Raw genomic sequence first — 18,347 nt, forward strand, 5'->3', positions numbered from 1 at the left:
GTTGCTAACTTACTGGAGGTTTCAAGAGGTGTTAGCTTTGGGTGTAAAGTTTTTATTTCATTCCATGTGGGGATGTTTATTATGTTTGATTCTGCTCCTGAATCAATTAAAAAATCTATTTCAAGGTCTGGTGGTTGAAATTCTTTATTTCTTGGGCTTTCTAAGAGAAATGGTATTGTCCAAATTTTTTCTTTGGGTTGTTCTTTTTGTATATTTTGATAAATGTGGTTTGTATTCAAGCATTTTGTTTTACGATATTCTTGAGTATTTGGTGCAAATATATCTGGTTGTAAGAAATCATCATCTGAGGATAAATAATCCATTTGATAAGATGTCTGTTTTTTACTTTTATTTTGTTGAAAAAATGGGTAATTTTCACTGTGATCCTGTGGAGGATTTGTTTGGAAATTTATTGAATTAGGTTGGGTCATTGGGTTATCCCAATTTCGAGATCTTGTATATTGGTTAAAATTTCTTTGTGGTTGATTATATGTTTTTGATGGATGTGTATAATTATAATTATGGTCTGCAAAGTTGTTTCTAGTCAATGTTTTGTGTGTTTTTGATGGTATTGTCATGGGTCTGTATGTTTGGTAATCCATATGTGAATATTTAGGAGCAACCGAAGGTTTAACGGTTGATTGTAAGGTTACCTGTGTTTGTGAAGGATTTGTATTTCTTGGTGTTGTTAAATTTGGGCGTATTGGTGAAATACTTTGTTGTGTAGTTGTTGTGTGTACAATTTCTTCATTTATGAAGTGTGATGGTGTCTGGATATCTTGTTGAGTAAGATTCCTAGTTCCATTGAGGTTTTCATTGTGTATAACTGTGGAGTTTAAACTATTATTTTGTGTATCGGGCAAAAATGTATTATAGTTTAATGGTGTTGCATCAATGGTTAATGGTATTACTTTTACATAATCTCTTATGTAAGATATCGTACTTATTGCTTGACTTGAGATTGATTGTGGGAAGCTTATAAATGCGGGATGAGACCATTCGGGGTCCCAAACATAATCTGATTGTTCTGTGATAGCGGTATCATCGTTCGAGTTTTGGGGTCTAAAATTTTTTCTTGCTTGTGCAATTAAATCAATATTGTGTGTGAAATAATCTATTATGAACCATGCCAAAATTTTTTGTAGATCGTGTTTTGTATGTTGTGAAACGTCGTCTTTCGTGAAATTTTCTTTAATGATGTTTAAATAACTAGAGAGTAGTGTGATTTCATGTCGTACTTTCAAATGTTTAGATGTTTCTGTCGGTGAGACATTTGTTATTGGGATTTCGTTTTCTAATATCGAAATATAACTATATATTATTGCGAAAACTTCATTGGTGAATATGGAGTTTGCTCTTTGTGAGTTTTGATATTGGATGCTTTTTATATATTCTGAAAAAACTTTTGAAAATTCTAAATCAAGGTCGTCTGTTTGAATTGTATATTTTCTATTATTATGGTTTGGTGAGGTGAATTCTATGGAGTAGATTCCATACTGTTGTGTTATGTTGCATATATCTTTTAAGTAGTGGTCTATGATTTGTCTTTTGATTTTTACATCTGGGAACTCTGTTTTACATGGACTGATTCCGGGTTCAAATAAATTTAAGAGTAAATTTTTGCAAAATATATGCTGTCCTCTATCAGTGGTTGCATCTACTATAAAAGGAAAGATTTCATCTTCATCTGGACTTTCTTCACCTGGGGTGTGCGTTGAGCTCATTTTTTCGTTCGATGACTGTTAATATGTAATTATTAATGTGTCGAATTGGTTGATTCCAATTGTATAAATGTACTGGTTTGTGTTTATACTGCTTTTTTATTCTTCTTTTTCCTCTTTTTGATGAATTTGAAGTTGTTTCTGAGTCAGAAAAATATAATTGATCGTGAAGTGGGCAATTTTTATCTATTGATTCTTTTAGTTTGTAAAGTTCGTCTAAACTGTTGGTTTCTGATTCTGAAAATGCGTTTCGATTTTTTGAAAATCTTTTTCGTGTTATTTGTCTTTGTTTCGTTATTATTTTTCTTTTTAGTGTTTGTCGTTTTGTTCGAATGTATCCAACTGTTTGTGTATGAGGTGTGATTACAAGGTCGTATTTTTTGTTATCTATTTCACAATTGTGTAAAACGATTGTTTTTTGTTATTTCCTAGGTTTTTAAATGACATAAGGTTTAGGATGACGGATGCAAAAGGTTGTTAAATGGTTTCTATTTTTCTTAAACTGTTAGTTCTTACGATTTTTTGGTTAGCTTAACCTGGGTCTGTTTGTTCAGGGTTGGAGAGAAAAGTATATCGATTCCGAAGAATGATTTTTTACTTTCTCGTGGCTAGTATAAGTTAAGGTGTTAACTTACTTAATCTTACTTAGGGGTAGTGATTGTGTTCAAGGGTTGGAGAATAGTAAATCGATCCACAAGGTTCAGGTATAATTAGAACGCGAGTAGTTCGTTAGATACTATTTTAAACTTACTAAGTCTAAGATTTATCCTGGGTCTGGTAAGAGGGGGGGTCAAGTGAAGGATGAATAACCGAAGTTCTTCACTGTTTATCCTAATTTGAATGATTAGTTTTGTTTAAAAATTTCTATTAGTCTTAGGTCTTTAGAAAGGGTTGGGTAGTGAATCGACGTTTGAGGTCGTTAGACACTAATTAAGTGGGTGGGGGAGAACAAAGTTGTTCTGTTTGATCCAAGGATAAGCCTTGATGATCAAATTTGAAATTTAATTAAGTAGAAAATGATTTAAGATCCAAGGATAAGCCTTGATGATCTGGTTTTAAAATTAAGTGAATTTAAGTTTTAATAAAATTTTAAATGTGTGTAAAGGAAAGATTTAGTGTTTTGATGATATTAGTGGGTTTATGATTGCTGTTATGTTTTAGATGATGGAGCTGGAACAACAGGATGATTTATGATTACTAACCATTTATTGTCATGCTACTAATTTTTATTTTTATTTTTCAATAAATATTTTTCAAACATGTTTTGTATATTACTGCAGAGTTTTAGGAAAACGATCTTAGATCTTTTTATCAATCGTTATTGTATATTAATAATTTTGTTTAGCGCCTGAAATGATTTTGAAGATTAACTTCAAGGTTTTATGTTTGCAAATGAAAATCTAAATTCATTGCTAGTAGTATTCTAAATATAAAAGTTTGTTCTGGTTTTTGCCTAACTATCATATAGCTATATGGCAAGTTTCTACTTTGTCGTATGTCGTCTCTGGTTCGAGGTCTTCTTCCAATTCCGGGTAGTTCTGTTATGGTTCGGAATATTGGCTCTGATCTATTGAGTCGTAGAGACATTTCGATTAAATTATTGTCGTATAACATTTTTTAAATGTTTTTGTCTAATTTCTAATCTATTTTGGTTAATTCTAAGCTATTAAGGTCTTGTTCGAGACTTATGGTCGCACCAGATGAGTTAGGACCGAGTTTGGTTAACTCATAGAGTAATTTCGGATAGGGTACACCGTCTGCTCGTCACGCTATCTTATTTTCGGCCGGATAGATTCGTGCAACTTCTTAGTCTAATACCGATCCTAATCTTACTCTTATACTATCTAGTCTCAGGTTGTTTAACTAGTCTCTGCTAGGCTCAATAGATCTAGGGTATACTGGTTTATTGCGGCTGCTGAAGTGCTCGGGAGAGTCCAACTAATTTCTAAGTTAAATTCAAATCTCTCTGGTGCTGAAATTACAAGTAACTTCAGCACTTACAAATAAGTGGGTTGTTAGTTAGATGGATCATGATTGGTTAATATTAAATACTTTACATTGGTAAAATATCTAATTTATCCAATCATAAAATGTAGTTTAGATCAGGTTCCAGTATTCACCACGGAATGTGGCGAAGAACGATGAATTTAAGTTTTCCATGCAAAATCAGTGCCAAATAAAAAGGTTTGACACTTGAGCTGTGATAACTATCAAAAATTTTCTTTTGCTTAAAAAGTGAAAATTCTATTGGTATAGCCCAAATCCAACATACCGAACCAATTGGTGTGACCTGCTCAGAGGAACTTGCTATTTTAGTCATTGTGATTTTATCACTTTGCTTCAAGTCTTTTTTTATCCAACTCACTGTTTTTGTCAATTTCAGGTGAATGACATCGACAGGGAAGAACTGTGTGGCAACTTCCTCTGCACTGGGGGAGAGTTCGAACTGGAAATAGAAGTGTCAGACGAGACAGACGCCTCTGCCACCACCTACACAGCCACACAGACTCTCACAGTCTCCATCTCGGACATCAACGACAACAAACCCATCTGTCGGCCCAGTGAGCTGTCGGTCGACTGGGCAGAGGGAGCTACAGGGGTGACTGGCTTCATGCTACCCTGTGGGGATAAAGATGAGGGGGATACCCTGACTGCTTCTATTCTGTCGGCCAATGAGAATGAAGCACTCACTATGTTCTCATTCACAACAGGTAAGCACAATAACCTCTCATCTCAGCTTCATTTTTTAAAATAAATTCGGGAGGGGTCTCTTTCAAAGTAAATGACAAAAAATCGCCCGTTTAAAGTTTGAGATGCAAAGCTTTTCATACTATTATTAGGCAAAACAATTCTTTATCTTGCAAATACAGTGTAAAAGTTATGATATAATATATATATTTTTTTTTCGTTTGAACTGGGGTTCTAACATTTCCCTTGCAAGTTTTGCATCAGATTTTCGGATGCCGTAGTAAATTTGAACTGCTTCTGCAATTGTTTCAGTTGTTGTGTTTCTGTTGTGTTTCTGACATGAATTGTTTCTGTTGTACGTTGTTGCAGGTCCCTCGCTGTCTGGTCTTCCCCCCTACTCGCTGCAGCTGAGAGTGGACTCCCCCCTGGACTACGAGAGATACTCCTCCCACCACTACAGTCTCCTTGTGGAAGTCACAGACGGGCGGGACAGTCACGTGCAGACAGTGTCTCTCACAGTGAACATTGTGAATGTGGACGAGGGACAGGGCTCCTTCCTCACATGCAAAAACATCGACATCAGGTCAATTACTGGTTTGAAGTATTGGTCGCCAACTTAGAATTTAGAACAAACATAGAGTTGAAAGTTTGATGTTTAATTAGAGAGAAAAAAGACACCAATGAGCACACGTTCATCCTCGACAGAAAACTGCATGGAAAATCAGAAATTTCATTGTGATAGATTTTGAGATCTGATAACAACTTTAAATCAATTTAGCGCAAGAATCTGCAGAATTATGCATGAGAACTTCGCAATTCCTTATTGAAATCAGTACGTGTGAAATCAGCGTGCGTTGAAAAAAAACATCAATTCGAAGAAGATTTAGTTGGTTTGTATTTCTGATTTTGTTTTAGTGAGGCAATGTCTGTGGGATCCACTGTATTCAACGTGCCTGGAAATGGCTGGTTTGAGACGACAGACAACTCCTTGTCCACCTCAGATCCAGACAATCCCTACTCCCCAATCACCTGGACACTCACCGGCAACGCAGGGGGTTTCCTGAACATCGAGCCTACCACCGGAATCATCAAACTGGCCAAAAAGGTAGTCTAACCGTTCAAGACTTCAAACTTGATAAATACCGTCTAATAAAATTGCGATTTAATTAAACTTAAAAAAACTAAATGGCGAGTCTGAGCGGTAATATTTTCTCAGCATGTGTTGTTTTGCAGCGTTCAAATCAATTGCCACGTTATTTTTGTCATATGCTTTCAAATAACTCGGATGGTAAAACTGATTGTTACGAAGAAGGTAATACTGTTAAATTGCATTACTTTTCTGCACTGCAGGTGGACCGGGAGACACTGACTTCCCCAGTGGCCATCAACATCATAGCGGACGACGGGAGCAGTGCAGTGACGTGCACAACCACCTACACAGTGACAGATGAGAACGACAACCTGCCGCTGTTCTCGCCAGTGGTGAACTACGTGGCCAGTGTGGTGGAGAGTGTGGCCAGAGGGAGTGCAGTGGCACTACTGCAGATAGACGACAAGGACGACCCCGCTATGGGCAACAGTCAAGTGGCAGACGGACAACTAGTGCTGCAGACCATCACAGGTGGGCAGAAGCAACCAATAATAGTACAGTTATACACATTTCAGCGGTGCCTTGACTTCTTTAAAAGTCGCCACTTAAACGAATTGTCTAGGTTTAAAAAAATCACTGGCAGTTATAACCGCAGTATGGAGCTATAACCGCGGATCTAGGATAAACATGTCCAAATTAGTTCAATACCGGTCAGCCAAAAAGAGATATGTTAAAGTAGTAGCAAAGAGGGTTTGGGTTGTGTTGCAGGCAGCGTGGATGCGTTCCAAGTGACCCCCTGTGCTGCTCTCTCCTGCTGTGGGGTGACAGTGGCCAGTGTGGTGAATGCATTCTGTGTGAGTAGCAACCAGCTGTTCGACTACCACTCCAGAGACATCTACAAGTACATTCTGGCTGCCACTGACAACGCCAATGGAGACAGCAGGTGAGAAACGCATGCCCGGCTGAGGTGTTCTTTAAAGTTCTATTCACTTCTTGAACTTCTAAGTTTGAGAGCAATGTCAGTCCCGAAAACAAACATAGCTCAACGACTGTCTTTACGCGGTGAAGAGAGAGAGAGAGAGAGAGAGAGAGAGAGAGAGAGAGCGAGAAAGAGAGAGAGAGAGAGAGAGAGAGAGAGAGAGAGAGAGAGAGAGAGAGAGAGAGAGAGAGAGAGAAGAGAGAGAGAGAGAGAGTTGCACCGAATGTTCCGACCACATGCATAAAAAATTATGAAAAGCTTTTCTTTGTTTCTTCAAATTAGTGTTGTTTTCAATGCGCAATCTGACAAAAGAATTATGCGAACGTGTGCCAAAGTTAGTGAATCGGCCAAAATTGACAGCAATTATTTTTAATAAAAAATGACAAAAGATCAATGATAAAAAAAGTATTTTCTAAAACTTTTTCGAAAATTTTTTTCACAATATTTTTCAAAACCTTTTGGGAAATTTTTATTGCCGGGCAAGCGCTAAATGAAGCTCCTAAAACCAGTTTTCCTTTATAGTAATATCAGGTTTGCTTAGCCTTATTTTCATATAATAGTCGTTACTCGATCTCTCTATATGCTCGACGTTAGATTGAAACTTTTAAAAAAACAAACCGGTTTTTCTCGACACTGGGACAGTTTTTGTTCTGACTTTCGTACGAAAATAACGGAATATTTGTGCTCGGAGTGGGTTTTTTTTTCTTCAGACAAACTTCGACTTTTTAACTAGCCTTTTTTGACGGAATTTTTTATATCATTCGAAAGGTAATGTTGTCTTGAGCTTAAATTTGAAAAGATATTTCACTTGTGATTATTTTTCCCAAAGTTACTGGGGTTTAAAGATTGCCATTTTGGCCAATTTGGGACAATTAACGCGCGATATATTTCGCGCTTTTAACGCGTAAGCGGAGAGTTAATCTGTCTTAAAAATCGTTCCAAATTGGTTGAAAGAAACGTATTTGCCATAATTGATTTGTTACAAGGAGCGAAATCTATCTTTTTGTACGTAATATGGCGTGTGGGGGGATGATTTCATTTAAAAAAATTCAATTTTTAGAAAAAAAATTTTCATTTTGTTTCGTTTCATTTATTTTCTTAAATGTTTTTGCTGCTCCATAAACATTAAAAGGCGGTCGGAACATTTAGGGCTTCGCCCTGGTACGAGCAGTATTGTTTTGTTTTCTTCTTATGATGTTCGGAAACGATTGAAGGGTTTTTATATGATATATCACTCGTATCACTCCGCTGATTGTTTAAGGCACCTGATTTTGCGTGGAAAACAAAGCAAATGAAGAAAAAACTCAAGCACACCCGAATGCAACTCTGGTACCCTCTGAATAGTCGGAGCGAAAAAATCAATTTTGACTACCAAATCTCATAAATAGCTTGCATTTTTGCTGTAATTAAATCAAGCGATGTATTTTCTCGGTTGATGAACGTATCTCAAGCATTTTTTCATATATTTTTGATCAAGCTTTTAAGAGTAAAAATTTGGGTCAAACTTTGCGAAAATTGCATCAGATAGAACATCTGGTGAACTTTTGTCTCCGCAACTTTTGTTGTAAAGTTAACCCACTCTAAGAAAAACGAGTTGGAAAAATCGCGTTCGGATAATTTAATTCAGTACTGTACATAAACTTATTTTTAAATTCAAATTTGCTGAAAAACAATCGCTGTTAACTATGAAAATCAAGACACTAATTTTGATCGCGTACGTTTTTGATTGACGTTTTGGATCTGATACGTTTCTTAACATGGAAAAAAATCGAAAAGTAGACCACGCTATGTTTGTCCTTTCAAGTCGGCTATCTTTTTCTTTCATTCAGACTGACGGCTTACGGCACTCTGACTGTGAACATCCTGGCCGAGAACCAGTACACGCCCACCTTCTCCCCGGACAAACCCAAGACATTCTCCGTCAACGAGAGGAGTCCAGTCGGATCAGCTGTCGGCCAGATGTATGTACTCATCAAGTGCAAATCATGTACTTACCTTCCAAAACATCGCCTATCAGAAGTTACTTGAAGATGATTTGGTTTTAACTAGCGAACAGTTTGTACGAGAACAAAGAAACTGAAGACTGCAATTTGACCATTTCTTATTATATGGCATTATGTTTCTAATGCTGAAATTTCAATTAATAAGACAGTTTAAACAGCAAGTGATGTTTTTGTTTAAACAGCAAGTGATGTTTTCCTCGTTGTTGCAGGTTCGTCTCGGATGCAGATTCCTCCCGCACTCCCTTCGGAGTGGGCCAGTTCAGTCTGAACTACTCGCTGGACTCGGACCCCACAGCGGCCGAGAAGCACTTCGCCATAGACACTCACTCTGGCGTGATCAAACTGAGATACCCTCTAGACTACGAGACACACACCCAGTTCATACTAATCGGTCAGTCTCATAGGAGTAATGAAAGTCACGCTTCTGTGGGTTTTTTTCCAGCTCTTCCTCCTTCAAGAATGAATTCTTTTTTGTTCAATCGTATGTTTATGTTTATATTAAATAAAAAAACTACTTTGTATATTAGGAGAAAAATTGCTTGCATTTCAGAACTAAGTACTAAGAAAATCTACCAGTTAGAACTGTAGTCAATTAAGCAGAGCCAATTCCAAAAGAGAAGATCAAAAAAGAAAAAACCAAAAAAAAAATCCAAAGATAACGAAAACTTGTATCCCGATATCGTATTCTTACTGTCGAGCTTTAAATATTGCCTAACGTCTGCTTGTCATAAAAAATGTTTTTAAAAAATGGTGCTTGTCATAAAAAATGGATCTGTTGCTTCTCCTCCAGCCGAGGTACATGACGACGACAACTCCTCGTCGCCCGACTCCCTCTCTTCCTCGGCCACAGTGACGATCAATGTGCTGGACAGCAACGACAACCGACCCCAGTTCACCCCCAGCAGAGTGTACAGTGTGCCGGTGGAGGAGGACGAGCCAGTGGGCTCTCTCATCACTTCTGTTTCTGCCACAGATCTGGGTAAGGAGAAAATAAGAATATTATAAACAAAAACCAAGTTCTAATTAATTTTGTTAGATACTCGGGCTAAATTCCTGAAATTCACGAAAAACTAAAAATGGCCCATACTACGCCGCATGAAAATAGATTCAGTTTTGTTGTATGTACACAAATCGAAACCTTCTGCCTAAATAGGATAGCTAAAAATATAAAATCTTGTACCAAATCGGAACTCTTCTTACTCTCATTGGCTTTTGAATTTTTTTTAAATTTTAATGTTTTGGTCTTCACTGTTAAAAAATTAGGATACCACTCGTGTTGTAAAAGAGTGACTTAAACTAAGAATAGATTAAGACTGTGGATGATTAAGATTCCTACTAAAATTGTAGGCTTTTATTTAAGACTAAATAAAAGACGGGGATTCTATCTAAGTTAAGAGAGGTTTAAAAGATTGAATTGGTTGCGATTGATTGGTTACGTATCATAAAAGATAGTGTCCAATTCAGAGTCTACCAAAAGCCGTTGCGCTTTTGGCAGGTATATAAATTAACAACTTAAAGGTCGATGGTAAGTTAAGATCAGAGGTTAAATAAACAAACCATAATACTTTTACATTCCCCGCGAAATTTTATCTATAATTTATCCCTTTCGCCTCACCAGAAGGGAACAAAACAAAAATGATTAAGCACTAAGATGAATGAATCAGTAGGCGCATTGTCTAGGACCCCCGAGAGTGGATCTAGATTCGTAAGAACACAGATTTGATAAAGGGCCCAAGAGGCGTATCATAAACTAAGTACAATTACACGGTTATCAGGTCGAAAGGGTGGGTGTACAGTACGGGGAAGGCCGGTGATCGGACCCGACGGGCCGGACGGCAAGTTCAACAAACAAAAACAAAATTCCAAAACAAAGCACATTAGATCGAATAATATGTATTCGTCGGAAGAAATAACTGTAGACTGGTGACTATAGGCAAGCAAGAAACTGAAATAGCACCAGGGTGAATAGAGTCATAATGTATGCAGGGAGTTATCCTTAGAATAAGCGAAATAACTGGGTAGAACCAAAAATGGATAAATCTAATGGTTATCCGGTGGTAGCGCCCCATGGGTTAACAGAACTATAACGAGATTCGGGCTGAATTCTATGGCAAAAGCAAGGGTATAAGTGTTACCAATCATAACTATGGCTTAAAATAACAGCACTAGAGGTTTGTATGACTCTAGGGTCATGGAATGTTAGTAGCATTCAACAATAAACAGGACGTAAAGGTACTAAAAGTTTTACAATGGAGTTTTGGTAGATCAAGAATGTTTTTGATAACATCTGTTTTGAGTTTCTACATCTAATTAGATTCCCGATTTGCTGCTTTATTTATTGTCCATCTCCTTAACTCCTCCAGTGTCATTGGCCGTCCAAGGAGTTCTATCGCCGAAATGATAGAAGAGGTGTTCAGCCAGTCTGGGTCAGGTACGATGGGGACAAATGTGGAAGTTGAAATTTCGTAAGATAGGCCCGATGGGTTAAATCGCGTGGAGCAGACATCAGGGCTAAATTTGACCTTCTTGTCAGGACTCTTTTGATCGTCTGTTTTTAAGGGCTTTGGGTCACTTGGGTACGCATCGTTTTCTTCTCGCAAGTGAACTATAGTAGGCCGTGAAGATGAAGGTGGTGTTAATGTTGTCAGGTCTACTAGGTCGACATGGTGGCTTTCCATTTCTACCGTAGTTGCTTCCAACGTTGAACATACTGAGACTAAACTAGGTGAACCGAATTCTAGGGCATCACGATCTTCCTCAGTTAGATCGACTATACTGGTAAATACTCTCTCGCCTAGCATCTTGGGAGGCTGCCTAGTTCGCATAGGTCTGGTGTTCTGACGTGTAAAAATTTCTGACAGTTTTTTCGAGGGTGGTGATTTCATTGGAGATGACGCTTTCCTTTTAGCAGTACCGGACAATTTCTGTGTCTTCGTAGAACGGTCAGAAAGTGTTTGTTTGGGTCCCGTCTCCGCCATGGTGGTTTGTTCTCCAGTAGGTTTAGGGAACTCTCCTCCGGGATTCTCTGGAAGTACCGGCATTTCTTGGATCGCTTCATCGCCCTCCTCCCTAGTGTCCAAGAGAATCAACTGTGGGGTCGCTTGAAAATCTCTTTCGTTGTCACCGGAATCCAAGTCGATCAAAGGAATCTCATCTAACTCGACCTTCTGGTCGGCGTGGTCTGATGATTCTAGCTTAGGATCTGTTCGGTCGGACATTAGGTGTTCGTCTCGTTTCGTAGTTTCGAGTAGTGTTTTCTCCTTGAGGTCTCTTAGTGTCATTAAGTCACTAGCATTATCGTCTGACATCTCATCATGTGGTTCGATCGTCACTCCGGGTTCATTTAGGTAACTTTTAAGAAGTTCGGGTTTGCCCGACGGGCTTGGTTCTTGGTCGCTCTCGAGGCCAATCGGTGTTCTCAGTCTCTTTCTCTGTTCTTCTTCTTCTCTAAGAAGAGTTTCCCTAGAACTGTTCATGGCCGCGTTTCGCCTCGCAATGTCAAGCTCTTCAAATTTCCACTGAAGATTTCGTTTCTTTTGGGTAGTTTTTGAGCTTTTAAATCCGATATTTCTTGGAGGTTTTGCAGTTTTCCTCAATCCTTTAGTCGCATAAAATCTAACTAATTGGTCTCGTTTTCTCGGACTTGGTTTCTTCTGGGTGCACTGTCTTTTAATGGCTAAATCAGATTTACGTATTATTTTACCATTTTTTAGAGTCACAGTGTGATCTGATTCCCTTACGATTTCGTCCTTAAGTACTCTATAGTATGGTTCATTTTTCATTCTATCTTGGATTTTTCGATAAACAATGGTCTTACCCGACGGGTTGTTCAGAATTGAGTCCTTTATGCCCAAGGCATCTCTTTTTTCTGACCGGGAGAGGACTTTTACTGGTGATCCAGCACTTGTTGGTACATATCTCACGGCATTTGAGATATCCTCCGAGGATGATGAATTTTCATCGACATCTCCATCTTCTATGTCGTCAGGGGCATCCCAGTCATGTCTTCGCTCTCGGCTCATTAGTTTTTTGCCTTTATCTATACATAACAAAGTTTTGTTCCAATCAAGGTTATTCGAAGAGGGTGATTTGACCAAATTATGCCAGATAGTGTTTGGGGATCTACCGAAATGTGCTTCGAAAGGAGAGCAGTTAAGCGACTGTTGAGTTACTGTTCTTAAGCATTTTATTATTTTCAGGAGTGCAGATTCTAGTGAAGGTTTTGGACGTTCTTGTGCCATAACCAGGAGTCGTTCCTTAATGGTCCTGATTAGGCGTTCCACTAATCCCGTAGCTCTATGATCACCCACTGGGCTAAATATCACCTTTATGTTGTGATCGTGGCAGAATTCTCTAACTTCCTTGGAGATGAAACCAGATCCTTGATCTGTTCTAATTGTTCTAGGTATCCCGTGTAAAGCAATGTATTTACTAAGGAAGTTTATAATAGATTTTGCCGATGTACTGGATGTTATTTGAGCTGATGGGAATTTTGAAAATCTGTCTACACACACCAATATGTATTTTTTTGTTCCCCATACTAAAGGTTACGGACCAGCGAAATCTAATTCCATTTCTTGGTTTGGTTCTTCGACCATTGGGAGTTCCCCTAGGGTATTGTGTTTTATAAGAGGTTTCAAATTTTTACCTGCTTTCACGCACTCTATACAATTTTCGCCGTGGACTTGGATTTCACGGTAAATTTTCGGCCACCAGATGTATTGCGTTGCCAGGCTTTTCATTGCGAACTGGCCGGGGTGGGCTTCGTGTAGTCTGTTCAGCATAGTCGATCTTAGGCATGCTGGGATTACTAAACGGTTGTCCAAATAGAGGCATCCTCCACTGACATGTAAGTTATTCAAATATGACTTATAATAGTTTCCCAGTTGTAGGATATCCTGTTTTCGGTCTTCCTCGATTGCCTTGATTATCTTTTTCAGAATTAGATCTTGTTTCGATAAGAGGGACATAAATTTAGAGTCAAATATTTCCGGCCAAGAGAAAGGGAATAAGTTAACTGTTTTCTTTTTGCTAGGTGATCTATTCTCGGGTTTGTCCGACGGGTTACTAGTATTTGGTGTTAAAACGTCCGTGTTTTCTTTAGTAGTAAGTTCTTTTTGTTGGTTAAATTCAATTTGTTCTGCCATTTCTTTCAGGATTTTAAAATTCGTAAAAAAGTCGTTAGTTTTGCAAGATGAGTCACACAGTTCTGTACGCGAGTGAGAATTTTGACACACTGAAATGTTGGAATGGTTAGATATCGCTTGGAAAGTTTCAGCGGCATTAGCAATTCGTTTCTCACGTTCTATTTCTTGACTGGTCATATGATCTGTTGACTGGCTAATCGCATTGCAAGAAGTGACGTCATGTGCTAAGAAATGTTGAGAAAATTTATTTCTTATTTGCGCCCACGAATTTTTTGGCATAAGGTGATCAAAGCCTAGGAGTGTACTAATCTGGTTTACTGAAGCGATAACAAAGTTCTCGTCATCCAGAGAAACTGGTACGGGTTCACCCGATGGGTGTCGGGATATATAATCGACAAATCCCATATCTTTACCGGGTAAATGTTCTACGGTAAAGTCGAACGGTAATAGTTTATCCGCCCAACGGGTGAGGCGTGATTGGGCCGTTTTAGTGTATTTATCGTCTTTCAGTGCTCCTATTAAGGCTTTGTGATCTGTTAAAATTGAGAATTGTTTACCCAGTAGATAATTTTTGAAATGATCTAGTGCCCAGACTAATCCCAGTAATTCGAGTTCGTTAGTGCTGTATTTTAATTCAGCGATATTCAAAAATCTGCTAGCGAACGCTACGGTCTTCCAATTTCCCCAATGGTCTTGTTCGATTGACGCGCCCAATCCTAAATGTGAGGCGTCGCATTTCACCCGAGTGTTCAGTTTTACATCGAAATGGTGGTTCGTCACCGTATTACAAATTTCGTTCTTGATTTTTTCAAACGCTTCCGTATGTACTGTGGACCACTTAAATGGTTTATTCTTTTGCATAAGTTCTCTGAAGGGTGTTGATAGGGACGCTAGGTTTGGTATGAACTTATTAAATTGGTTAATCGATCCCATTAAGGATCTGATGTCTTTAATACAGTTTGGTTCTTTTAGGTTTCTGATTGCGTCAGATTTATGTATTAATGGTGTCGTCCCTTTTGCGTCGATTCTAAATCCCAACCATTCTATGTTATGAGTTAAAAACGTGCATTTTTCCCATTTTATGGCTAGTCCCTCGTCATCTAGCGTTTTTAACACATTAATGACTAGCTTTTTATGTTCTTCCTCGCTACCTACGGTGGCGATTAGGATGTCGTCAAGATAACAATGAGTATTTGGTAGTTTTTCCGTCAAACGGTCCATTATACGTTGAAATTCATTTGGCATATCGCCTAGTCCATAGAATCCGGTTTTAAAACAGTATGAACCCGTTACTTCTCCCCCCACAATGTTAAAATTACACTGATTACTTGCCTTTTTCGAAAGTGGAATTTGGCTGTAGGCGTATTTTAGGTCTATCGACGAAAACCAGATGTTTCTTTGATCGTGACCGCTAATAGTGACTGCAACGTTGTCAATTAGTTCGAATAGATTCGGCATTTGATATCTATTGCGAAATATTTGTTTGTTTAGTAGTTTTGAGTTCAACGCTAGTTTTATTGATCCATCCCTTTTTGCTGTAATCACGATAGGGGAAATAAAACAATCTTCAGAGCATCTAGATAGTTTTTCAATGTGTCCGTCACTGAATAATTGGTCGATGCATAGTTTGACTTTGGGGAGAAGATGGATTGGGATACGTTTCCCTTTCACCTGTATCGGTTTTATCGGCTCGTTAAAATAAGTATTAACTACGTAGTTTTTTGATCTACCAGTTCTTTTTATAAGGTCTGGAAAGTGCTTTGATATGTATAATTTAAACTCACGTTGGGATGATGTCTCTTGGTTTTGATCCTGTTGGATGTCGGATGCGAATTTAACTTGATTGACATTTGTCCCGATGGGTGGTACTTTCTGGTTTTCCCGTGAATTTGACCCGTTGGGTGGAGGTTGTTTTTGAAATACTACAATACCCAAATTTGGTAGGATGTCATTTCCTAGTAGATTTCTTTCAGCCCCTTCTGTGATAAAAAGTTTTTGATCATTAGCCTCCCATCCTTTCGATTGGATTTTCACTCGAACTTTTCCAATAATATTGATCGTACTCCCGAAACCCTGGTATGCTTTCTTTGTTATCTCGTCCACAGGTTCTAGCTTTACAAATCTGTCTCGTATCTTCAGTTCGTGTAGTAGGTCTTTTTTCATGAAGGAAACTGGACTTGCAGAGTCAATTTGAATCTCGGTATAGTAGGGGTTGAATTTTCCCAGAGCTACTTTTAGTGTCTTTTTCAATTCTAATCCTTCGTGATTGAATACTGTTCTCACTCCGCGCTCTATTTTGTCTTCTACGGCATTTATTTGGTTATCTGTGTCGATGGATAGAACTAAGAAGTCGTCTAGGTTAACCTCAAATTCGGGATTTTCCTGCGGGTTGGCCCGGATATTTTCGTTTTCTTGGGGTACCCGATTCTGATCGACGATGTTAGTTTGAGTTTTTGCTGAACTCCTACAGTGTTTAGCAAAATGTCCTTTCCGTCCGCACGTATTGCAGTTTCTATCTCTAGCCGGGCATGTGGATAGGTGTCCTTTTTTGAATTGCTGACCGCAATTACGGCACTTGTTATTTTCGACTATGTTTAATGTTGGTTCGTTCTTCACGTATTGTGATCTTGGTCCTGGGTTGTAAGTTGGGAATTTTAGATACTGTTGATGAATTTTAGTACCTTTTTCGTGAACTAATACGTAAGATAGTACGTTTTCTGGGGTCAAGTATTCAATGCATAGTTTCTTTTGGATCTCGACATTTCTCATGTTGGTTATGAAAATGTCTCTTACTAGTTCTGACTCGAGTTCCCCCAGTTTACAATTTTTTGCTAGTTCTGAAAGAATTTCATGGAATTTTTCTAAGGACTCATGTTCTTTCTGTCTTCGGCCAAAAAATTTAAATCTTTCGTATGTTAGGTTTGTAGTGATCGTGAAAGTCGTTTTTAATAGTTCCCAAAATTCTGCGAAATTAATATCCAGAATTTTTTTTCCAGGATTTTTATGAGAAAAGCATTTCTGTCCTTCTTTCCCGAGTGCTAGGTATAGCTGTGATTTTAGCTTCTTGTCAATATCTCCTATTTGAAGTCCGTTGAATTTTGCGTTATCTTCCGCCCTTCTCCTTTTTAATTCTTCGTTGTAATTTTGTACTGCTACTCTATGACGTTCCTCTTTTTCGGCCCGACGGGTCTGATCCTCGGATGGGTCCAGTGGTTCTGCCATAGGGTAGATTAGTTCATCTCTTATCGGTGGGTTAATTACATCTTCGATGTCTACGGAGTCTTTCGCAATAATTGTCAGTTGGAATTTTTCCGCCCACCTTTCCCAGTCATGTTGATTTTCGTATGATGAGTTGTTCCAAAAAAACTCTAGTCCGCGTAGGTTTGATTCATTCGACTGCGCCATGTTAAAAAATTAGGATACCACTCGTGTTGTAAAAGAGTGACTTAAACTAAGAATAGATTAAGACTGTGGATGATTAAGATTCCTACTAAAATTGTAGGCTTTTATTTAAGACTAAATAAAAGACGGGGATTCTATCTAAGTTAAGATCAGAGGTTAAATAAACAAACCATAATACTTTTACATTCACCTAAGTCACAGCTAACATATATGGAATGTGTTGCAGACTCTGGCTACTTTGGTCTTGTCTACTACCAACTGCGCTCTGCCAACTCCCCCTTCTGCCACTCCAAAGTGAGAGTGGGGGAGAGGAATGGGGAGGTGAGGGTGAAGAGTGGTCTGGACTATGAGGAGACGGAGGCGTTCTCCTGTGTGATAGAGGCACTGGACCATGACTTGAACATGCAGCCCCAACACACTTCCACTGCTGTGTTGCATGTACTGCTGGTGGATGTGAATGACAACACTCCTGCACTCAAGAGTGCTCCCCTCACTTTCACAGGTGCACTACACACAACACCATCTCTTTCACCATCATATTCCTTCCAGCCCATCATTTCCCCAGTCGACATTTTTTCACCTAATTTGGAGCAGAATTTGAGCATTTGAGCGGTTTTTTAGACGATTGCGCTCAAAATGAGTGTTTTTGAACGCTTTATTTACAAAAAAAAAACAATAAAACTGTTCAAATATAGCTAGAAAATTGCTCAAATCGTTTCAATCTTAAGCGTTTTTTAAGCGGGATCTCGAGCCGGGTTCAAAGAAAGTACGAGGCTGTAGACATGAAGACAAAACATGATTCGAATGGGGTAATTGGCCAAATTTTAAAACAAATACTTGACATTCTGAACGCAAAGCTTTAAGCTTTATAACTTAAAAGTAGCCATATACGGGTTAAGTAACAAAAGGTCGCTTTTTCGGCTTTTTTTCAAAGTTTCTAGGAACAAATCCTAGGAAAAGAAGGTCTTAATTCTTTTTCGAGACAAGCTCAGACAAGCTTTTTCGAGACAAGCTTAAAGTATTTTCGCGACAAGCTCAGAGATGGAGTTTCGTTTTCGTCGAATTGGGAAATTTCGTGAAATTTTCCAAATGATGTCCACTTTTTCACGGTTGCGACTACTAGATCTTCCCCTGTTGTGTATATGCACTCATTTTGAACTTGAATTTACATGCAGCTCAAAAAGAACACACGCGAACTAACAAAAGTCATCAGGGTTTCTGTATGGGCAGAACAGCCCATCTAGCAGTCCTCTTTTTGGTTGATTTGGTTGCCGGCACAAATAGGTGAATCTCTTTCACTTTCAGTTGGGATTGTTT

At 38.5% G+C, this 18,347-nt stretch overlaps 1 protein-coding gene across 1 annotated transcript in view; it reads left to right on the plus strand.

Moving 5' to 3' along the window:
- LOC134846563 (cadherin-23-like) overlaps positions 1-18,347 on the plus strand; it is a 181,846-nt gene that overhangs the window by 151,222 nt on the left and 12,277 nt on the right. Inside the window, exons 47-55 of the mRNA XM_063863946.1 lie at positions 4,105-4,432; positions 4,779-4,992; positions 5,325-5,514; positions 5,760-6,030; positions 6,268-6,442; positions 8,308-8,439; positions 8,691-8,872; positions 9,272-9,460; positions 17,257-17,532. Of these exons, the coding sequence (XP_063720016.1) occupies positions 4,105-4,432; positions 4,779-4,992; positions 5,325-5,514; positions 5,760-6,030; positions 6,268-6,442; positions 8,308-8,439; positions 8,691-8,872; positions 9,272-9,460; positions 17,257-17,532 (1,957 nt within the window). The remainder of the gene's footprint in view (positions 1-4,104; positions 4,433-4,778; positions 4,993-5,324; positions 5,515-5,759; positions 6,031-6,267; positions 6,443-8,307; positions 8,440-8,690; positions 8,873-9,271; positions 9,461-17,256; positions 17,533-18,347) is intronic.

Source organism: Symsagittifera roscoffensis, chromosome 5, assembly GCF_963678635.1.
Source record: "Symsagittifera roscoffensis chromosome 5, txSymRosc1.1, whole genome shotgun sequence".
Classification (NCBI taxonomy): domain Eukaryota; kingdom Metazoa; phylum Xenacoelomorpha; order Acoela; family Convolutidae; genus Symsagittifera; species Symsagittifera roscoffensis.